The sequence below is a fragment of the Brassica rapa genome, chromosome A09, assembly GCF_000309985.2.
Source record: "Brassica rapa cultivar Chiifu-401-42 chromosome A09, CAAS_Brap_v3.01, whole genome shotgun sequence".
Taxonomy (NCBI): Eukaryota; Viridiplantae; Streptophyta; class Magnoliopsida; order Brassicales; family Brassicaceae; genus Brassica; species Brassica rapa.
In genome coordinates, this window is record NC_024803.2 from 33,571,267 (window position 1) to 33,593,909 (window position 22,643).

General features: G+C 36.7%; 4 protein-coding genes and 1 long non-coding RNA gene across 5 annotated transcripts; 3 read left to right on the forward strand and 2 right to left on the reverse strand.

Annotated features, from left to right (window-relative positions):
• Nucleotides 1-314: 314 nt before the first annotated feature.
• On the reverse strand, nucleotides 315-1,948 carry LOC103841165 (transcription initiation factor IIF subunit beta). Its single transcript, XM_009117688.3, has 6 exons — nucleotides 1,689-1,948; nucleotides 1,460-1,571; nucleotides 1,117-1,247; nucleotides 978-1,046; nucleotides 749-895; nucleotides 315-620 (listed from the first exon to the last, which is right to left on the reverse strand). The coding sequence occupies exons 1-6, from the start codon at nucleotides 1,896-1,898 to the stop codon at nucleotides 513-515; spliced, it is 777 nt and encodes a 258-aa protein (XP_009115936.1). The 5' UTR covers nucleotides 1,899-1,948; the 3' UTR covers nucleotides 315-512.
• Nucleotides 1,949-2,730: 782 nt separating this feature from the next.
• On the forward strand, nucleotides 2,731-3,954 carry LOC103842272 (putative F-box protein At3g52320). The gene has a single exon (XM_009118896.3). The coding sequence runs from the start codon at nucleotides 2,731-2,733 to the stop codon at nucleotides 3,952-3,954; it is 1,224 nt and encodes a 407-aa protein (XP_009117144.1).
• A 2,201-nt stretch (nucleotides 3,955-6,155) lies between these two features.
• LOC103841166 (ATP synthase subunit d, mitochondrial) lies at nucleotides 6,156-7,935 on the forward strand. The gene is made up of 5 exons (XM_009117689.3): nucleotides 6,156-6,479; nucleotides 6,766-6,847; nucleotides 7,261-7,325; nucleotides 7,434-7,520; nucleotides 7,626-7,935. The coding sequence occupies exons 1-5, from the start codon at nucleotides 6,171-6,173 to the stop codon at nucleotides 7,725-7,727; spliced, it is 645 nt and encodes a 214-aa protein (XP_009115937.1). The 5' UTR covers nucleotides 6,156-6,170; the 3' UTR covers nucleotides 7,728-7,935.
• On the reverse strand, nucleotides 7,790-21,957 carry LOC117128539. Its single transcript, XR_004451885.1, has 3 exons — nucleotides 21,741-21,957; nucleotides 15,907-21,705; nucleotides 7,790-9,537 (listed from the first exon to the last, which is right to left on the reverse strand). It is a non-coding gene; the product is annotated as an uncharacterized LOC117128539 (long non-coding RNA).
• LOC103841167 lies at nucleotides 21,461-22,280 on the forward strand. Its single transcript, XM_009117691.3, has 3 exons — nucleotides 21,461-21,712; nucleotides 21,748-21,880; nucleotides 21,970-22,280. The coding sequence occupies exons 2-3, from the start codon at nucleotides 21,760-21,762 to the stop codon at nucleotides 22,113-22,115; spliced, it is 267 nt and encodes an 88-aa protein (XP_009115939.1). The 5' UTR covers nucleotides 21,461-21,712; nucleotides 21,748-21,759; the 3' UTR covers nucleotides 22,116-22,280.
• The last annotated feature ends 363 nt before the right edge of the window (nucleotides 22,281-22,643 follow it).

A 22,643-nucleotide genomic window follows, 5' to 3' on the forward strand; every position in this document is an offset into this window, starting at 1 on the left:
CTGCATTTAATAATAATTATTGACAAGGGAAGAATCACATGACGGCGTTAAAACACACAAAAGGTGGCACTGAGATGCACCATCCCTCTTAACTCACATTGATCCCTGAAACCTCGGATTCATCACATTACATAGTCAAGGGATATATGTATTATAAGCAAGGAGTCCTTCCACCAAAACAGGACTTGACTATGAGTTCATGAATATAATACAGCCGACCAAATCAACTAAAGATCTCCTAAGTAACTCATTGATTATTTTACTATTTGACTTCAACCATATATCAAATGTTTTGGTTCTTGGTAGTCCTTGAATCCATTTCTTAACCTTTTTACTTTGTTGATTAAAATTTCTTAAAAGGACAAGTAAACCCACAACTTTTTGTTTTTACATTTTGTGAAAGTTGAAATCAAATTTATGAGAAATGTTTTAGAAAGTCATCAGGTTGTGCCTTTACTTGAAATTAAATTTGTTAACCATCCAAAACCTGAACAAATCCTTTTGACCAATACTTATTCTTGTGTGGACCTCTTGTACTCAGGCTTCAGCTCATATGTTCCTTGGTTGCTCCCTTTGTTGTTGTAAATGCAAAGGTCTCTAAGCAAATCTTTCAAGAATTGCTGCACCAAATCACATTCAATACCGTTACACATTTCATTAAACAGTACAAATCTCAGTTTTTGTATATGTTCTCTTTTGAAATCTCTCAATCAAGCACTATACAAAAGTGTTTTTCCTTTAGTTTTACCTCTGGTTGGTCTGTATCTTGAATGAGGTTCCTCAGAGTCCAGTGAGATTGTCTTTCAAAGAGATTAAACATGACCTCCTCCATCTCTCTTCGATCCCTTCTTGTTCTCTTCATTTCTGTTGTCTTGGTTGTCACTTTCTTCTTTTCCTGATACAAAACAATGAGTTGTATTTTCTTAGGTGTAAGTGAGAAATAATAGTAGGTAATGTTAGAGGGGTAAAGATAGTACAAAGGTTCCCGTGGGGGCTACAGTTCCCGGTGTTGGCCACATATACATTCCAGTGGCGTTATCAATGACCTGGTCCAAAATAAAACACATGATCATTTCTGTAAAGATGCAGTAGTATAAACCATTCTTTCAAAGAAACCTGGATCTGTTTGTTTTTGCACATAGACTTGGTAGCCCTTTCACGGCAAAGTTTGCCATAGCTCTCCATGTTTTCGGTACGAGGACTCATGTGAAATTTGTTTTTAATCTTCCCTTCTACTGACATTTTGCCTATACATTCCAAAGAAGATCTTTAAACAGAATCAGGTTCATCTCTGGATGGTAAATAAACAGACTAATGCTGAACCATAACGCGATAATGATCCAAAAATGCGATACAACAAACAAAGATATGAGAATTCTATCATTAGAGAATGTCAATATCTGACTAGTGTTAACTACCAAAGATTCATGCCATAGGGACAGGGAGAAGTTATCCTTACCTTGTGAAGAAGACTCAGAGAAAACAGACATGGGAATGAAATCCTTAGACATATCCAAGCCAAAACGTTTTGGAATGTTTCCAGATCCGGCCCTAGCTAATTCCATTACGAACTGCGCGAGTCAAAAGAATCACATGCTTGACGCGCAAGAAAGCAAACGCAAGCCTAGAAGACGACTGAGAAGATCTAGAGAGGGTGAGAGAGATCAAGAGAAAAAACAGGAAATTACTTTGGTTTCTTCTTCGTCGACGGCAGCGAGAGGATCGAAGGAGAGGATGACTTTGGCGACGGGAAGGTATGAATCGTCCGTAGAAGGAAGAGATTGGAGAGCAGAAGCGATGAGAGAAGGGCATTTCATCAGCCACATTGGTCTCTCTGCAAAATCTGTTTCCAAAGCTTGATTCTCATTCTTCTTTGCCCCAAACTCTTCCATCTTCATGCATGCAGAGAGATCATGGAAACATAGTTCACATTAACCCTGAAAGCTTCCCCTATCATCATTTAATAATGTCCTGGTTATTGTCAAATGTGTCTGTCACAAAGGGAAGGAAGAAGTCAAATCAAATAACAAAACCTAAATCTATTTTTAGCATTAGTTAGTAGAATCCAAACGAGACAAGAAGCTTGTTTTATTTCTGATATACACAACAATTGCAGAACATTTATACAAAGAAAACATTTCTTAATTTTATTAATGCTTTCTCCTCATGTTAATTAGTGCTTTCTACTGGCTTGATGATGTACATTATCTTCATGCACATCAAGTGGAGCTATCAGTAGATCTTGTTCAACTTGAATACTCTCATGCATACGTTATAAACTCAATCATGATATATCCAACGTAGTCAAAATCTGAATGTTGTTGCAACCCTTTAAAAAAAATCATAAAGACAAATGTTTGGTTATTATCATGCCTTCAATGAACTAAGAGCTGACCAAGAAAACTAGCTGGAGATGGTATCTATTGTTCCTGACGATGGAGTTGTATGTTCTTTGTCAGTTTTTTATACATAGATTGCATTATTTATTGAGAATGAAAATTCAAAAAGTGAACCGGTAGGAAAAAGGAAATATTATATTAATATTAGAGTATGTGATTCCTTATTACTAATAGGAAACTATACATAACTTTAACTAGAGAATATAGTAAACTATACTATATAGAATATATATCGTAATAGATTCCTTGAGATCCTAGATACGTGTGACAAGTACATATATTTATTTATCTCAGTTAGGGTTGTGTCAGAGTAGATCTGTCCGAAACAACTATGGAGATGTCTTTCCGTCTAACCGCCGTGAAAGAGATGAAGAAGAAGAAGAAGTTACAAGTAGGAGCCAGTAGGAGGTGCCGGAGAGCCCCTGCCGTCACGATTCTTCAGATCCCCGAAGATTTATTGACAGAAATCTTGTTGAGATTGCCGGCGAAATCGGTGGTGAGGTTAAAGTGCGTCTCAAAGCACTGGTGTTCCCTCATCTCCTCCCGCTGTTTCACCAACCTTTTCCTCAACACTCGGCGACAGCGGCGTCTGTTTATGCATCTTGTCAACAAGGAAAACCATTCCGAGTTTGCGTTGCTCTCATCATCGCCGAATCCGAATCCTGACTCAGACGTCTCTCTAGTCAAACGAGATCTAAACATGCCCTGGATGCTGGGAGGCGAGTTCGTGAGTGCTCTCCGTGGCCTGCTTTGTGTCAGAGTCCAGGGAAGATTGCTTATCTGTAACCTCACCACCAAGCAGCTCGTGGAGTTGCCCACCATAATGCCTGAACCTAATGATAACAACGTGTGGGACTATTTTTGCCACGACCCTGTTCACGATGAGTACAAAGCGCTTAACGTAGTTTGGGAGGAGAGCAAGGAAGAAGGGAGAGTTGTTAGATCTGAGCATCATGTACTGGTACTTGGTCCTGGAGTTTCATGGAGACGCATTCAAAGTCCTCCTCCTCCTCCTCATCGTCCTTGCTCACAAGGTATCTCCATCAACGGTGTCTTGTATTACGGAGCTTGTATTGATAGGACTACATCTGTGGTTATGAGTTTTGATTTGAGGTCAGAGGAGTTCGCTTTGATCAAGTTACCCCTTGACGTCACCACCTCTAGCCCAAATCTCATGAACTACGGTGGGACAATAGCTGTTTTTGAATACTCCGTATCGCTTCTTGCAACTAATGGTACCGTGGACCTCTGGACATTGGAGGATGGCGGGAAAAGTATCTGGTCAAACAAGAAGTCACTAGTTTTGCCTGTCTCTCTAATGAATTTCGCTAGTGGCAATCACTTGAAGATGCAATCCACCACTCGCAGCGGTGAGGTTAGGTTGGCCAAGGCATCGATCGTGGTTAATAATCATGTATTCTTTCTCACCTATGATTTCGAGAGGAATAAGATAACTTCAAGGGTTAAGTTTAACCCGTTATCAGCCAGTATTGGGACTTGCTTGAGGTCGAATTTTTGGGATGATACTGAGAGCATTATGTATTTGGAAACCTGAAAAGTTAATAAATATGACGTTTGGCCATCATTTGTTTTTTATATTATTTTCAAAATAGAGTTTGGTGTAAACATTCCCTCTGAGGCTCCAAAATGATGATTCAAGTATGCGCATATGTAGTAGCTGGATAGGTCATGAGTTGCTTATGGCACAAAACTAAGAAGGTTTTTCAGATAAACTCATTAGTTTTCATTTCGCATTTAGTTTATGGAGGTGGTGATGTTTACAGTTTCCAAGTCAACAAACATGAAATTTACATGCTGGCCACAGGGCAGGTGACAACCAAAGTGCTTTGATCCGGATCTTGTAGATGCTGCTGCTTTTGCTATTGTTTCACTTTGTTTTACAGAATTTTTTTCCTAATTTTCCTTTGCCACTACGTTTTCTGGATACCTTGATCAGTTGAAGGGTCCCCTTAAAAACATCAAACAACAAACTAGTAAAAAATCTTGTGCTTGCGGGGAAGAGCTTCTCAATGGAAAACATCACTATGTCTGGACATAATGATAATTAGTCAGAAATGGGCGAATTTTGACAGAATCAGCATTTTTTTGTTTCAAAGAGAAGATAACGCCCACATATTTTAAAGTAAAGTTATTTGTAAAGTAATGTCAAGTGCATTGTGGAGTTTCATCCAAGAGCTGAAAGCTATTAAAATATATGCGAAAGAGGGACATAACAGATTTTATTTGTTAGCCTATAAGTCTTTCTTATAGAAAGCATAGCTATTCTTTCATTTTCAGTTTCATATCTGTATATAAATGGTTGTATTAAATTGTGTTTGTACCTGGAAAAGTTCTTTTGATATTAAAATATTCTGATTTGGTTGAAATAGATACTCTACATATAAATAAACAAATTAATTCTGAAACAAATAAGAATGTTATCTAATATTATTAAATCAGAATTCCGAATCCGTGTCAAGATTATGCCTTTGATTTTATTAACTATTTACAATTGCATGCCATTAAAACCTAGTTTTAATACAAACTAGATCTCGATCACCGCAACCGCACGGGTTTTTGTTTTTATTTATTTTTATATAATTTTTTTTTCAATTCTAAATTGCTATATATTATAATATCTGGTCAAACAAGAAGTCACTAGTTTTGCCTCTCTCTCTAATGAATTTCGCTAGTGACAATCACTTGAAGATGCAATCCACCACTCGCAGCGGTGAGGTTAGGTTGGCGAAGGCATCGATCGTGGTTAATAAACATGTATTCTTTCTCACCTATGATTTCGAGAGGAATAAGATAACTTCAAGGGTTAAGTTTAACCCGTTATCAGCTAGTATAGGGACTTGCTTGAGGTCGAATTTTTGGGATGATACTGAGAGCATTATGTATTTGGAAACCTGAAAAGTTAATATGTTTTTTATATCATTTGCCGTTTTGCTATTATTAAAAGTAGAGTTTGGTGCCACAAGGTGAGGCTCCAAAATGATGGTTCAAATTGGTTATATAATTTTGTATGAACAAATATGCTCATATATAGTAGCTGTCTAGGTCATGAGTTGCTTATGGCACAAAACTAAGAAGTTTTTTTTCAGAAAAACTCATTAGTTTTCATTTTGCATTAGTTTATGAAGGAGGTGGTGATGTTTACAGTTTGTTTGTCCAAGTCAGCAAACATGAAATTTACATGCTGACCAAAGGGCAGGTTACAACCAAAGTAGGACGACTGGTCTGTAGCCTAGATGTTATGTTCCGTGTCGTTAGGATTTCAAATGCACTCTGGCTGGAATTTTGATGCCCAAGGCCAAATTAAGCTGTTCTTGGGGATTGTGGATATATATCTGCATGCACATCAAGTATAGCTACTAATCGATCTTGGTCAACTTAAATACTCTCGTGAGGTATAAAACCAAATCATGCTATTGTACCCAAACTAGTAAAAAAACTGAATGGCTTTGCAACCCTTTACCAGATTGAATAATCTTGTGGAGTTGTTTAGAGTCCTCATCTTTGCTTGGTTCCATATCCAAGTATTTAACCAATGCATCTTCTTGTTTGGTGTTGATTGAGTATATATTTTGTGTTCCCTCTCTCACCAGGATTAACTGGAAGTTTCATGTTTAGTATTTTTTTGGAAGGTTAACCATTATTAAGATTTGTAATCTTTTCCAAGAGAGCCAAATGGCATGTATTGAAAGTTAATTGGGTCGTTTTATGAAAATTAAATTAAAAAGGGACTAAATTATAAAGAAAAGAAAAATGAAAGGACCTGTAAGGCTTTTTGGAATTTTAGGGCATCCCATCCCCTTCATTGGTCAGATCGGACGACGCTTACTTCATCTTCCTCCTCCTCCTCCTCCTCCTCATCGCAAGCATTTCATCAGGGTGAACAAAAAAATGAGCGGAGCCGGTAAGAAAGTAGCGGATGTGGCGTTCAAAGCTTCGAGGACGATTGATTGGGAAGGGATGGCGAAGGTTCTTGTGACCGATGAGGCTCGAAGAGAGTTCTCTAACCTCCGTCGTGCTTTCGATGAGGTTAACACTCAGCTCCAAACCAAGTTCAGTCAGGTTCGCTCTTCTGATTGATTCCCTTTCTCATCTAGTTCATTCGTACAATAGTAATCTGGATCAGATGTTGGAGAAATGCATATTTGTTTAAGATCTGATTTGCAATTGAAAGGGTGAATCTTTGTGAAGGAAAGCATTGATGCTGACCATTTTTTTTTCTATTGATAGGGCTATAGTTCTACTTGTGCTCTGATCATTGGTTTTTGCATCTTGTTACCTTGATCATACCATCTGTTATCTGATTCTTTGGTTTGTGTGGGCTGATTGGTCTTTCTTTTTGTTGTAGGAGCCTGAACCTATTGATTGGGATTTCTACAGAAAGGGTATTGGGTCTGGCATTGTTGACATGTACAAGGAAGCTTATGACAGTAGGTTCTTCTGCTAATCTTATTCTTCAACACAACCTGTCTCTGCATTTCTTTGCTCGTATTTGTGGTTTTGAAATTTAGTGCAGCTTCTGTTTGTCATGCGCATCTTCAAACCAGAATCCTGACTTACAGATACAGTATATGTTATGATACAAATACACTTAACAAATTCGTTTCAACTAGTTTGTGCAATTAGTGATCAAGTATGATACGATGATTGATGACTGAGAAGTCTTGAGAGATAGCGAAAGAGATCTGCTCCACATTAAAACTTGAAATTGAAATTCTCATTACTCGTGATTGTTGTTTCTTTTCTATTTCTGTTGGTTGGGACTATGGAGATGTATATCAAATTAAATTTTGAGGGGGAATAAGTTGATTTTTTTTTGTTTACTCTTTTTGTTTTGCTGCAGGTGTTGAGATTCCCAAGTTCGTGGACACTGTTACTCCTGAATACAAGCCAAAGTTCGATGCTTTGGTGAGCAATAGCTTAGAAACTCCCTCCATTGTTTTACAATGTTTTTGACAAGGGTCTTAACTTAGTCGTTTCTTTTGGCTGCCATTGTTTCATTCGATATATATGTAGCTGGTGGAACTGAAAGAAGCAGAACAGAAATCGCTCAAGGAGTCTGAACGGCTAGAGAAAGAAATTGTTGATGTCCAGGAGATAAGCGTAAGCACCTCCATTTATCTTATACAAAGTTCAATTGATGTGTATTTTTGTCAACTTAAGATTCTGATGTATGATTCATTGTCTTTTATGTGTTGGCGTGATCAGAAAAAGCTCAGCACCATGACTGCAGATGAGTACTTTGAGAAGCACCCAGAACTCAAAAAGAAGTTTGATGATGAAATCCGTAACGACTACTGGGGATACTGATCTTTGCTTCTTGTATCTTCGGCCTGGGAAACAAACATTCTCTTCTCTTTCTCATTTTTTTCCTTTTGCTGTGATTTTGTAATAATAAGTACACTCAGCTGTTCAGATCTTCATTGGAGACCCAATGAGACGATGACGATAAACCCATTTGGCAGTGCCTGTCCGGATTTCAATGATGCCTACAAAAAAAATTTGCCCGTTGATCATACTTAGATTTTGTTTTTACGATATATTAAGTATGTAATCAAAATAGTACCAAATATTATTAACACTCAAAAGTTTCTAATTTTTATACTAATACTTGCAAAAATAGTAGAATAACAGAAAATGAATTAATAGGAGATGCATTTATTTATATTAAAATCAATCACAATGAAACCTGGAATATGCACAATTTATAATTCAAGCTAATTGTTATTAAATTTCTTGTTAACATAATTTTTTTTTGGAAAGAAGATAAATTGTATTTTAATAATGCCTAGGGATAGTAGAATTTATATGAAATCCTCAATATTTTTGACGACTGTCAAAACAAGAAAAAAAATTATTATCTAAGGAAGAAGGGAGCCTGTAAAAAAGAGCATTATAATTATCAAAAAAGAAAAGAAAAATAGATTTCGAACATAATGGCTGCAAGTCAAATTAAAAAATTCATGTGATACTAGACTAAAGTGAACATTATAGCAATTGGCGCCCCTGATATTTTAATAGGTTCTGACGGATAAAGCCGGCCTTGCCATTTGGTTTATTTATCAATTTCATAATGTTGTTTCTTTTGTCGTTCTAATGAGAGTAGAAAGAGTGAAAGATCTCTCAAATGTACGCCACTATCAAGTTTCTTTGTCGTTTTACATGTCTTCTCTATTAGCTCTTATTATTATTAGTTAACCAATCAATTATCAATGTTATTTAAGAAAAGAAGTCTTAACCATTACTTGTATGCAAACCGGTTTCTCTATTAGCTTTTATTATTATTAGTTAACCAATCAATTATCAATGTTATTTAAAAAAAGAAGTCTTAACCATTACTTGTATGCAAACCGGTTTATTGTTTTGTCTTCGGTTTGAGAGATTTGATTTGAAAGATTTTATCAACAAACCGCTCTCAATACAAGTAATGGTCATAGATTTTACTTTTCTTATACCGAATTGGTTTAACTGATACACTTCTCAAGGATGATATGCAACAAATTTTTTAATCTTTTATTACTAAAACTTCATATTTTTTGTCAAATGATCACATACAGTCAGAGTTCACATTATTGTTCATGTACTTTATGTAAAATCAGAACTCACAAAGATCAGAAAGAATTATACTATTTTTCTTTTTAATGCAATAAAACTTCAATTGTTAATTGGTTTATAAAACAAAAAATAATAATTAACTATTACATTTTCCTTTCTATTTTAAGAAAATATTTAATTGTTTCTGCTTTTAAGTTGAACTTCATTTCTTTAAGCATCAATTTTGATTTGAGATTTCATTTCCATATGCGTTTCTTTTGATTATAATATATGTATTTTTTTTCATTGGTCGTAGATCTCGTGTTTGATTGAACTGATTTAGATTTATGATATTTCATTTACATATGTGTCGATTTTGTTTTGAAATTTCATACTCATATGCATCAATTTAGATATATGTGATTTATTTTCCAAGTTGGTTCCATATTTTTATTTGAGATTTTATTTCCATATGCATCGATTTTGATTTAAGATTTTCTTTTCATATGCGTTTATTTTGATTATAATGGTTGTGTCTTATGTTTTCATGGTATTAGATCTCGTGTTTGATTGCACTGATTTAAACCTATGATATTTCAGTTACAGCCAAAACCCTAGCCGCCTAGGGCTCTGAGGCGAAATTTCGGGCGAAGTCAGATCTGTGACGTGAAGTGAGCAAGGAGGAGAGGGAGACTATCGAACACTCCTCTCAGCTAACCGGTGTCCTGTATCAATACAGCGTTTTGTTAACCTTTTCCCTTAATTCCACCAACTGGTGCGATTTCTTGGTAACCAAGCTTCTAAATAAGGAACATAATGCAACGAGCTTTAGGATCCAGAGGCAAAGGGGGCTCTTCCAGCACGATGAAGAGAGGGCGACGAGAAGATAACGAGGAGATCATTAGGGTTCCGGCCTTTGATAACTCGGACCTGATAGAAAAGTTTAAGCTCACTCTGGTGGGACGTATGTTTCATTCGGATGGCAGAAGCGTTGAAGCACTCTTAAAGCATATGCCAAAGCGTAGAATCTGGGACGTCGAAGGTCGAGTAAAAGGCACGAACTTAGGAAACGATAAGTTTCAATTTGACTTTGATAAAGAGGAAGATTTACTGAAAGTCCTTCAACGACGGCCATGCCACTTCAATAAGTGGAGCTTCTCACTGGAAAGATGGATCCCAACTATCAAGGAAGACTTTCCCAACATGCTATTGTTATGGGCTACTGTTTCAGGAATACCAATACACTACAAGAAGTTGGAAACTTACCAGAGTGTAGGGAGTGCGCTTGGAACCTATGATTCAGCAGATATAGAGGGGGGGTGAGTTAAAGTGTTCATCAATGGTGATCTCCCGCTGAAATTCGAGTGCAAAGTTGGCTTTGATAATGGAGATGTCGTCAAAGTTACCATTAAGTATGAGGATCTGCATAGACATTGCTATACTTGTAAGAGAATTACACATGAAGAAGGAACCTGCCCGGATTTGTCTGAAGTTCAAAGAGAAAAGAACCGACTCCTGAGGATTGAACAAAAAGATCAAGAAGAAAGGGCAACTAAAGAAGCCTTCTCGACTCCATATCGCCGTAATGCAGAAGTGTATCAAAGCACAACAAACCACCGTGATTCCAGAGACAGGGAACGTAGGAGCGATAGCTCGTACCAGCAATACCAAAGGAGAGAGAGACGCTATGAAGAGCGCCATGGCCAGGAAACATCTCATGACCTCCGTAACAGGCTCACAGATAGACGTGAGGCCCAGTCTAAAGATGTTTGGAATCGTCTGGATAATTCTACTCGCTCTGAACTTCCCCGGAATCGGGAGAGATACCACCCGTATCACAACAGTTCAAGAGTAGAATCCAGAGGAAAGTACAAAGATACATGTTCCTCCTCGGAATGGAGACCTAAAGAGAGACAAGAGATGCGAACTGAAAGCTATCTTAACTATGCGAACCAAAAAGAGAAACAGGTGGAGAGATTTGAGAACCATAGCTACAGAAGAAGGATCTCACCAGACTCGCAACGTACTATCTCCGAAAACGTACAGAGTAAGTGGCAGAGAGGACATCTTGGGGGGAGACGCTCCCGGTCACCACCAACCCATATGGAGTGGAGACCGGTGAGAAAGGACAAAGCAACAACACCAACAAGTACCCCCCGGGACCAAGGCTTAGAAGAGAGGAGAAATAACGGCCAGGTGGGGCTCGAAGGATTAACTGAAAATGGGATTGCTGATGATGAGACAAATGTAGAAAAGGAAGCTGCGACCTTCATTCCAAGTTTGGAGAAGGAGTCGGAGACCAACATAAATGTCAGGACAGAGGTCGCTAGGAAGGTTTTGGGAGCGAACTCATCACATCTTTCGAACTGTGAACATGGCTATTCAACGAAGGATAAGGAAGAGGACGATATTGATAAAATCATTGATGAGTACGCTGAGCTTACCATGAATGAGGAGCCGGTGGATGATGATGACCTGCTTGATGAAATATCAGAAGGAGAAATACCAGAGAAAGAGAACCTGGCAGCAGAGCAAGATACAGAGGATGGGCGGATCGAGGCGATCTCGCAACTCTCGCCCTCCAGAGCGACTTCTCTTTCACGTCCGGAATATATGAAAAAATCAGCAGCACTTGATCTGAAAGTGACATCTCAGGAAATCACAACAAAGCGATCCTTGGAAAAGAATAATACGATGCTCCCTCCTGCTGGTGGGAAGAGAAGAGGATCACGGAGCCCAGAACTCAAAGGAGCATCTGCGTCCAAGAAGCTGGCTAACAGGGGACGACTGTCTCCGAAAGTAAAACAACTGAAAGCTCCGAGAGTGGCTGACGTTTCGACTCGAAGCTCCTTAAAATTCCCTTGCCATGAGGTGTATCCTTCTGCGAGATCAAGCAGAAAACCAGTGTCAAACTCAGGTTCGGTGGTGTCCCAGAAACCATCCAGTTCTCGAATATGAGTGCAATTGCTTGGAACTGTCAGGGGGCTGGAGCGTACCTGACGAAACAACATCTCCAGGAGCTATATCGTTGTTTTAATCCTAGATTTCTTTTTCTTTCTGAAACAAAAAATAATTTTTCCTTTATGCAAGACTTTAAATTTGATTTTGGTTATGATAATTTGTTCACCGTGGAACCAGCTGGGCGAAGCGGTGGACTAGCTTTATTTTATATGGATGATGCTGAAGTGAACATTGAATTCTCAAATGAGAGAATGATTGATATAGCAGCAAAGAGTGAAGGACACAAGGTCTTCATGACCTTTGTGTATGGTGATCCGGTAGTTGAATACCGCGAAAGAGTATGGGAACGGCTTATGAGAATCAGTTTGAGACGTACAGGAGCATGGTTGATGGTGGGGGACTTCAATGAAATCACAAGTAACCTGGAAAAAAAAGGGAGGGAGGAAGCGGACGGAGTCATCCTTCCTAGCTTTCAAGAACATGCTAGCGACGTGTGGTATGATTGAATTTCCACATTCTGGCAATTTTTTCTCCTGGGCCGGTAGGAGAAGAACAGGAAGAATCCAATGTCGCCTTGATAGAGCAGTTGGTAATGAAGACTGGCATCAAATTTTTTCCCACACTGATGTGGAGTATCTTCTACGATGGGGTTCTGATCACAGGCCTGTAATGGTTCGAATAAAATCAAAGGCAGGGCGAGGAAGAAGAGGTTTTAAATTTGATAGGAGGTGGTTTGGTAAAGATGGCTTCATCGACACGGTCAAGCAAGGATGGGGACTGGATGATTCCAGCGAATTTCCCCAACTGTACGAGAAAATCAGAAACTGCCGTAAGGCTATCTCTCGGTGGAAGAAAAGTAACCCGTCGAACAATAAGAAGCTGATAGAAGAGCTAAAACGTCGACTGGACCAGGTTCAAAACGATGACACCATATCAGGAGAGGAGGAACTCGAGCTCAAGTGGAAACTATGTGAAGCTTACCGTGAAGAAGAACTATTTTGGAAACAGAAGAGTAGGGCTTTGTGGCTTAAAGAAGGGGATAGAAATACAAAGTTTTTCCACGCAAAGACAAAGCAGCGTCGAGCGCGTAATCGTATAACAAAGCTTCTTGATTCGATGGGAAATTGGATTGAAACTGAAGAAGGCATAGAGCATTTGGCGACAGAATACTTCCACAACTTATTCACATCATCCACGCCTGAGGATTGTGAGGAAGCTTTCCGGTTTATTACCGCGTCTGTCACCGAGGATATGAACACTCTATTGACCAGAGCACCGTCAGAAGAAGAGATTAAAGAAGCAGTTTTTGCGATAAATCCAGAGAAAGCACCAGGACCAGACGGAATGACTAGTCTCTTCTTCCAAAAATTTTGGAAAGTGATCGGAAAAGATATTATCAAGACGGTACAAGAATTTTTTGCTTCTGGGGAGATGGATCCACGGCTTAATGAGACCAACATATGCCTCATCCCTAAAACGGAGAGGCCGCAGTCCATGTCAGAGTTCCGCCCAATCAGTCTATGCAATGTCAGCTATAAAATCATCTCCAAGGTCTTATCTTCTCGATTAAAAAAGGTGCTCCCGGATTTGATAACGGAAACACAATCAGCCTTTGTGGCTCGACGTCTCATTACAGATAACATCCTAGTTGCACAGGAGATGTTCCACGCTCTTCGCACGAATCCAAGCTGCCAGAGCAAATATGTTGCCATCAAGACAGATATGAGCAAAGCGTATGATCGAGTTGAATGGAGCTTCCTAGAAACACTCATGGAAAAGATGGGATTTGATAACCGATGGATACACTGGATCATGACATGTATTTCATCGGTTTCGTACCAAGTTCTAATCAATGGAGAAGCAAAAGGACACATTGTTCCCTCTCGCGGTCTACGGCAAGGCGATCCCTTATCTCCTTTCTTATTCATTCTCTGCACAGAGGTGTTGATATCTCAGATTAAGCATGCTGAAGCTGAAAAGAAGCTGTCCGGCATCAAGATTTCTCGAGCATGCCCCTCGGTATCACACCTTCTGTTTGCCGACGATAGTCTATTCTTCTGTAAAGCGGAACATGAAGAATGTCGCGAATTAATGCGACTCATTGACGTCTACGGAAAAGCCTCAGGACAACAACTGAATAAATCAAAATCTCCAGTCCAACTCGTGGTCAGCGAAGCTCTTATCTAAGGGAGGCAAGGAGGTCCAAATCAAATCGATTGCCCAGGCGGTACCGTCATATGTGATGTCTTGTTATCTCCTACCACAAGGGATCACCCAGAACTTAACTAGTGCGGTATCCAGATACTGGTGGAGCACCAAGCAGAACAACAGAGGCCTTCATTGGATAGCCTGGGATAAGATTTGTCTCCCACTAGAATGTGGCGGTTTGGGGTTCCGAAATTTTCGAGATTTTAATCTCGCCCTACTGGCTAAGCAGATGTGGCGGCTCCTAAAATTCCCACACTCGCTCCTCGCTAGAGTGCTGAAGGGTAGATACTATAGACACTCTAACCCTATGGCTGTTGGTACGGCACACAACCCATCATACGGATGGAGAAGCATCACCGCTGCGCGACCGTTACTGCAACATGGCCTCCGTAAAAGGATTGGAAATGGGTACGACACAAAGGTCTGGGAAGAGCCATGGATACCGGGCACACCTGCACGACCTCCAGTGAGGAGAGGCAATGTCTATGACCCTGAGCTTAGAGTCCATCACCTCATCGAACAACAGTCCAAGACCTGGAACGTCACTATGCTAAACGAATTTGTACGTACAGATGATGTTCAAAGAATATTATCATTACGTATAAGCAAAACTGGATGTCAGGACTGTGTTAGCTGGGACTTCACGAAGTCAGGACTCTATACCGTTAAGTCGGGATATGAAGTGGCTCACGAGATGAGAACTCGACAACACTTCCCCGCAACCGTTGAACCTAGTACCGTAGGTCTCAAGAAAGCTATATGGAAGCTAAAAGCACCACGAAAAATTAAACATTTCTTATGGAGCTCAATCTCAGGCTTCATTGCGACGGCGGAGCAGCTGAAGTTTCGCCATTGCACCCAGGAGAGCTCCTGTGTACGGTGTGGATCAGTGACAGAGTCGATTAATCACACTCTCTTCGAATGCCCACCAGCCCTCCAAAGCTGGGCTCTGTCACCTATTGCAACATCTCCGGGGTATTTCCCGAGTAGTTCTATCTATGCAAACTTTGATTACCTGCTATTCAGAGCAAAATCGCTAGGTGTGCTTTCGCAACAGATGGAAGCCTTTCCATGGATCATGTGGTATATATGGAAGGCAAGAAACGAAAAAGTTTTCAATAATAAAGATATCTCTCCTCTGGATACGATACAACTTGCGATAAAGGAAGCTGAGAGCTGGCGGATAGCCCAGATTGTTGTGGAGATCGTCGAAATTGGGGAAGAGAACCTGCCATCAGTGGATAATAGATCCCAGCAAGTGTCAGTAACAGAAAGAGTGGCTGCTTCAGAGAGGTGGATATGCCAAGTAGATGCCTCATGGATCGATGATAAGGAAGCAACGGGACTTGGGTTCTCGCTACTAGATGAAAACCGCCCTATTTTGTTTGGCGCTAGAGGTGATATCAGCTCGGCCTCGCCCCTCAACGCGGAAGCGGAAAGAATAATTTGGGCTTTACAGGAGCTACTTAAAATCGGGAGAAGTGAGATTCATGTACTATCCGACTGTGAACAGCTTGTGAAGATTATCCACACAGATACGGAATGGCCAGCATTGGCGCCAGAGCTAGACGAAATCAAAGCACTGTCAAATGAATTCTTGAAGTTCTCTATAGCTGCTATTCCAAGATCTCTAAACACGCAAGCGGACTCCCTCACCAAAAGTGGCCGATCACGCAAGCTAAGCCCTCTCGTCAGTGTCTCTGCACCCACATGGCTAGTCCCTGGAGCTAGTCTAACGGTAGCAGAGTAGTTGTAGTTTTTTAATCAATGTCAAAAAAAAAAAAACCTATGATATTTCATTTTCATATGCGTCGGTTTTAATTAGAGATTTATTTTCATGTGCATCGACTTAGATCTATGAGGTTTCATTTCCATATTGGTTTCCATATTTTAATTTGAAATTTCTTTTCCATATGCATCAATTTTACTTTAATGTTTCGTTTCCATATCATTGATTTTATCTATAATGATTGAGTCTATTGATTATTTGGTCTTATATCTTGTGTTTGATTGAACTGATTTAGATCAATGATATTTCAATTCAATATGTGTCGATTTTGATTTCAGATTTTATTTCCATATGCATCGATTTGATTTCATATTTCATTTTCATATGCATTCATTTTGATTATAATGGATGTGAATTTTGTTTTTTTTAGCCTTAGATTTCATGTTTGATTTGAATGGTTTAGATTTATGATATTTGATTTTTATATGCGTTGATTTTGAATTGAGATTCTATTTCCATATGTGTTGATTTAGATCTATGATATTTCATTTCTATACTTGTTTTCATATTTTGATTTGAGTTTTCATTTTCATATGCGTCAATCTGAATTTGAGTTCATTTTCATATGTGTTGATCGGAAAAAGGATAAATAATTATGTACAAGTCAAGTAGTGCTCATTTTAGTTGTTGTGATATCTTTGTGGAGTTTTATTGTTTAAATTGTTGATTTGGCTAACTTATAACTGAATAGCTGAAGAAAAACTGAATCAATTTTTTTTTGAAAATTGGATAAACTATGAATGTGATATATTGAAATTAAGTAACGTAGAAGTTTTGATGATGTGAATTTAAATTTGTTTTTCAAGACAATTAAGAAGAAAGTTTGAATTTATCTTTTATATTCTCAATTACTTTAATGCTAATAGTTTATAACATTTGATTATGGGGTTGTATATACTATTTTTAATCTAGACATTTTGTATCTTATTTTTCATCTAGATTTATGATATTTCATTTACATATGCGTCAATTTTTATTTGAGATTTCATACTCTTATGCAATAATTTAGATCTATGATATTTCATTTTCATGTTTGGTTCCATATTTTTCTTTGATATTTCATTTCCATATGCGTCGATTTTGATTGGAGATTTCAGTTTCATATGCATCGATTTTGATCTATGAGGTTTCATTTCCATATTTTGATTAGAGATATCATTTCCATATGCCTCAATTTTGATTTGAGATTTCATTTCAATATGCAATGATTTTGATTATAATGATTGTGTCTTTTGTTTCCTTTGTCTTAGATCTTGTGTTTGATTTGACTAATTTAAATATATGATATTTCATTTTCATATGCGTCAATTTTTATTTAAGATTTCATTTCCATATGCGTCAATATTGATTTGAGATTTCATTTTAATATGTGTTGATTTTGATTATAATGGATATGTCGTTTGTTTCTTTAGCCTTAGATCTCATGTTTGATTGGAATGATTAAGATTCATGATATTTCATTTTTATATGTTGATTTGAGATTTCATTTCTATATGTGTCGATTTAGATCTATGAGATTTCGTTAAAATATTTATTTACATATTTTTATTTGGGTTTTTATTTCCATATGCATTAATTTGGATTTGAGATTTCGCTTCCATATGTGATTGATTTCGATTTCATTTGTTGATTAGGAAGAAAAAAAGAAATAATTATATAGAAATAGTTGAAGGAAAATTCGATAAAAATTTATAACTGAATAGTTGAAGAAAAAATGAATAAATTTTTCAAAAATTGATATAGCTATGAATGTGATATATTGAAATTATGTAAAGTATTTGTTTTGAGAATGTGAATTAATCAATTAAGAAGAATGTTTGAATTTATCTTTTCCATTTTCATTTACTTTAATGCCTAATAGTTTATGACATTTGATTCTTGTGGTGTTGTAGCAGCATGTGATTGCAAAAACATTTTCATTTCATCGCATGTAAAAATGTCTCATTGTGGAACTAGAAGACATGTTGATCTAAAAGTAACTAAGATTAGCAATATAGGCAAGCTTAATGGATTTTGAAGAAGGCCATAACTTTAGCTTTAGTAACTGTGATGATTTTCATGCTCGATGGTGGTTCCTTCGTGAATGTATATTATATACAGCTTCATATTCAAAGTCAAGATCTTTTCGGTTCATTTTGAACGATTTCAATATTACAAACAATTTTTTTGTTGGACAAAATTTTTTTTTGGGGACATCCGGACAAAATAATACAATATTGTTCTTATCCAACTTTATCTACGTTTAGACATGTTCTAAACTTTTATTTACAGTGAGATGTTTACTTCTAATTAAGATCCATATACAGTTTCAGATAATCAAATCCTGAGACCTATCATCTGACATACATACGAGTTTTGCAACTCCAGTGCATTGATTAATACTCCTTTTGTCTTTGGCATAAAGTTCTGGTTTCTATTGGTTGGTCACACTTCATGTCATTCAACTACTACACATACAAGCTTAGGCCAAGGCAAATAACCCGATTACCCGAACCAAACCCAGTCCGATAAAATTGGTTCAGCTCGGGTTCAGATCTTGAGACATACCTGATTGGTCTCATTATTTTGGTAAGATGTGTGTCGGTTCGGGTTGGATAAATACCACCCACCCAATCAGGTAAAATGGATATCAAAACTTTGAGCTACTTTTTCCTCTTATCATTTCATATTTCCCATTTTACAATCTCAATTGACACTGAGATTGTTGTGCGAAATCTCATATAAGCTCCCCAAATATCTTGCTAACCCTATATTCTTTGCCAATCATGATCCCCTCTGATTTGTCTTCCCTTCTGTTCAGCGAATTTGAAATTTATATAAGTAACCACGATTGCTTAAACTGGAGATACAAAACCACTGAAAGTCATTGTCTCCTTTGTTAGAGATGTCAAGAAATCACTCAGAGGTGAGCATTACACATCGTTCTCTCCTATGCAATCAAGTAATGGGTTTTCAGTTTGGAGTTTGCCAGTTTGGATTTAATCATGTGTTTTTGTGAACAAAAAGTTGTCTTATGTCTGGTTCAAGTTACTTCTTCATTAGTCATCTTACTCTTTTGTTTCTTTTCGGCTTTGATCATTGTATTGTATATTGTCTTATGTGGGATTTGAAATGTGTGTTTAATATGTGTTTTGAACTGAAGACTATCTTAATATGTTGTGTTCTCAACTGAAGATTGTCTTATGGCGGTTCTGAAGTCTGTATCTATGTAACAAAATCCGAAACAAACTTTTATAATACCCGAATAGGGCTAAAATTTATAAACCCAAAACCAATTGAATCTGAACCAAACCCGAATGGTCACCCGATCTCCCAGGCCTAAACAAGCTCCTTGTCAAGGTTCGATATGAACAAATCAGGCATGACGTAAACGGAGAAGAAATAGAGATTTGCCTTAATGAAACGAGTGCGCTTTGCGGCTATGATATATTTGTTCACTTTGTAAGTTTGTTAATATATATTTCTACTTATTTCAGAGTTAATTAATAAAAATAAAAAAAAACAACTATTACGATTTAGTTTCTCACAATTATAGAGTCTTTCGCTGCATGTTATATAATTTTTATTGTATTTTTGATCTAATCTACCAATTGGTGTTAATGCTAAAACATGGCAAATTCTCTTACCAATATTGAAACTTTTCAATATATATTATGATCATCAATAAATTTCCTTCATGCGGACCATGCCAGTTCACAGTACATTATTATATTGTAATCACGAAGTGGCTACCTCCAACCTCTTAGCATTGATGAAGCTCCATACTCCAACATTAATTTAGATACAATACATTTATAACTTGTGTATTTCTTATTCTATTTGTTTCATAAAGAACATCATTTTAACATTTTTTTCTTGTTTCAATAAAGTTTCATTATGCATTTCTAATGTGAATTTTCATAATAAATATATTTTTATCCTTTTAAATAACCAATAGATGTTTAGTTAAATTATTTTCAATTAAATAATTATACATTAAATAGGAGTACATTAGTATATTTAATCATTTTTCAATCTGCGTGAAATGTGTCTTTTTTTTTGCATTGAATTGTATTATTAAGCGTGAGATGTGTTTAAATGACATTTTTTTTATGAAATAGAGGGAGTACTATTTTTTTCTTTTTGTATATCTTGTGCATTTATTTTGTAAATTAAGTTTGCTTGTGTTTATATATATATTTCCACTTATTTTCCAATGGATTACCAAACAACTTAATATAATTAGGTTTCCAAACATATGATGTTCTCAATGTCATCCCAGAAAGTTAACTGCAACCAAATTTCTCTATACGTCATCTCAACCTTGTCTTTATTTCAATACTTTGAGCGATCTCACCTCTCTCGCGATCATAAATGAAAATGTGCATGCATGGGTTTACCACTGTAACGAGTGCCGCACATATCCACATCATCTCCATGGACGATGTGAGAAACATGCAGAACAAAAGTCATTCTTGTTCACGAATTGACTCTTGTAGGCGGCATTTTCAACAACCCAAACTATTTGTAGTAATCTAAATATTCACAATTCTACCTTCTCATTATTTGTATATATGATTTTTCCTCTGGATTATACATTTCCCCAAAACTGAAAAGTTAAAAAAATAAAAATTAAAACTGTATGAAAAAACAAAAAAAAAACAGATCGAACACCACATGTCACCACACCCATTGAAGAGGTCGTTGGAACCACATCTCAAAATGAGCCATATCTATTTCCCGACCTCGCCATCACCTCTATTTATTTTTATGTTATCCTATGAAAAAATCATTTGATTTTTTATTATATTGAAAGCAAACTTCCTATCCTTCACCCATTTGACAAAACGATCATTCTATATAGAACTTGGCAGTATTTTTTTTTTGCTAAGAGAACTTGGCAGTTATTATCCTTCAATTGTTTTTCATACAGGCAAACAAAGTTGACTTCACTAATGGGACAAAAAAGCAAGTTGATTTGTAAAAATTATAAAAAAAAACATAATAGTACTAATAATAATATACACGAAATCTTTAGCTCTGAGGATCCCCGCCTTAAAGCATACTCATCTATAAAGATGTTTATCTAAGGTTATCAGCAATAAAAGGTAAATCTTTTAATGTATTGTGATTCTATATTTAAATTTAATTTCTATAAAAAATTAACTAATAAAAAATAGATATATGTGTCTCCAAAAAGTTGCATCAGGTTCTTAAAGTGTCTTCTTTAGAACCTTGCAATGGGGAAGTTCTAATCCCTATTTTAAAACAAAAACAAAAATATAGAAACACTCAAGTGCCTGACATTCTCTGTGTTATATTTTTGGAATTTTTGTGACATCATTTAGAACAAGAAACCAAAAAAAGTGAAAGAGTTCAAATTGTTCTACTCTATTGAGAAAGACACCAAAATATATGAAGAGGTGGTGACTGGTGAAGCTTTTTCAATTCATAGAAGAAACTATAACAAATAAACAAAAAATATAAAAATAGCACACAATTTTATTATTATTAATTCGATTTATGCATATTTTATTATGAGTTGTTTGTTTGTTGGCCAAAATAAAGAGAAAATAAAAACTCTCTTTTTATACAACGCCATTCTTCGATCAATCCTCTCTGTCCTTCTTGTTAATTTTTTTACGCAATGCTTCTTCCGTTTCTCTCTTCCTCTCTGCTTCTCCGTCTATCTTCTCCGATCATGTCCCCTGATCCCTTCTCCTTCCTAGCATCTTCCCCTAATTAATGCAACCAAACTTATCATTCTTTATTTATTCTCAGAGAATTAAGATCGATTTTATTAGTAACAGAATAAACCTTAGAGGTTGTTCAAAAAAAAAAAAAGAATAAACCTTAGAGAGAGATATATATATGGAAAGTTCTTTAGGTTTCATGGCTGTTTTTGCCGTCTCTGGGAGCGTGGTGTTCGTCGCGAGTCAATTCCACAAGCATCTTCTCTCCGATTACTTGGACAAGTTTGAACTTGAAATCCGTACGTTAACAAAATCATGTTCTATATTTTCTTTTGTAAAGTTTATTATGAACAGTTTGATAAATTGGAGGCAATTCATTTTGTTTTAGGATCACCAGAGAATGCGGTGATGAAGAAGAAGGTGAGATTCGCGGCGGATGTGGTGGAGCCTTCAGGGAATAACAAAGAGTATCGCCGGAGACACTCCTCCAAGGCTAAATTCAATAGGGAATTGAAGATGGCGGCAAATATTTGAAGTTTTTTGTATATAATTAGTCAATATGTAAACTATTCATTGGGTTTTGAGATTTAATTTTCATTACTAAGTTTCTGATTTTCTTTTCTCTTTATCTGATGAATATGTTTTGCAAAATTCCATATTTTTACTATTTTCTTCACTTTTCGGGGTTTTGCCTGTTAATATTTTGTTCGTGTAAATACAAATGTGATTGCTAATTAGTAATTACTTTTTTTTTTGTCTTGTGGCTTTTTCTGTATGATATGAATACTGAATACATATGCTGCGATGTCTCTTACTTATTTTATTATTGTCAGCAACAATTGAGAATGACGTAAAATAGTCTAATACCGATTTATTGAAATTACAATGAGTTAGAAGCACACAAATAATAAAAAAATATTGATAAAATAATTTAAAACAAAACCATTTTTTTTCCTTTGCTTTAGATTAAGCACTGGTTATAATCTGTCTCGTTGATTTTGTCAAATAAACTCATAAACAAATATATTATTTATCAAGCCGACTATGGAAAAAATCATGTTG

Coding starts and splice junctions, on each gene's coding strand:
- LOC103841165 (XM_009117688.3), bottom strand. CDS start 1,898: ATGAAGATGGAAGAGTTTGGGGCAAAGAAGAATGAGAATCAAGCTTTG. Junction 1,047..1,116: donor GCAAAAACAAACAGATCCAG/GTTTCTTTGAAA, acceptor ATTTTGGACCAG/GTCATTGATAACGCCACTGG. Junction 621..748: donor AAGATACAGACCAACCAGAG/GTAAAACTAAAG, acceptor GATTTGGTGCAG/CAATTCTTGAAAGATTTGCT.
- LOC103842272 (XM_009118896.3), top strand. CDS start 2,731: ATGGAGATGTCTTTCCGTCTAACCGCCGTGAAAGAGATGAAGAAGAAG.
- LOC103841166 (XM_009117689.3), top strand. CDS start 6,171: ATGAAAGGACCTGTAAGGCTTTTTGGAATTTTAGGGCATCCCATCCCC. Junction 6,848..7,260: donor GTACAAGGAAGCTTATGACA/GTAGGTTCTTCT, acceptor GTTTTGCTGCAG/GTGTTGAGATTCCCAAGTTC. Junction 7,521..7,625: donor TTGATGTCCAGGAGATAAGC/GTAAGCACCTCC, acceptor TGGCGTGATCAG/AAAAAGCTCAGCACCATGAC.
- LOC103841167 (XM_009117691.3), top strand. CDS start 21,760: ATGGAAAGTTCTTTAGGTTTCATGGCTGTTTTTGCCGTCTCTGGGAGC. Junction 21,881..21,969: donor CAAGTTTGAACTTGAAATCC/GTACGTTAACAA, acceptor ATTTTGTTTTAG/GATCACCAGAGAATGCGGTG.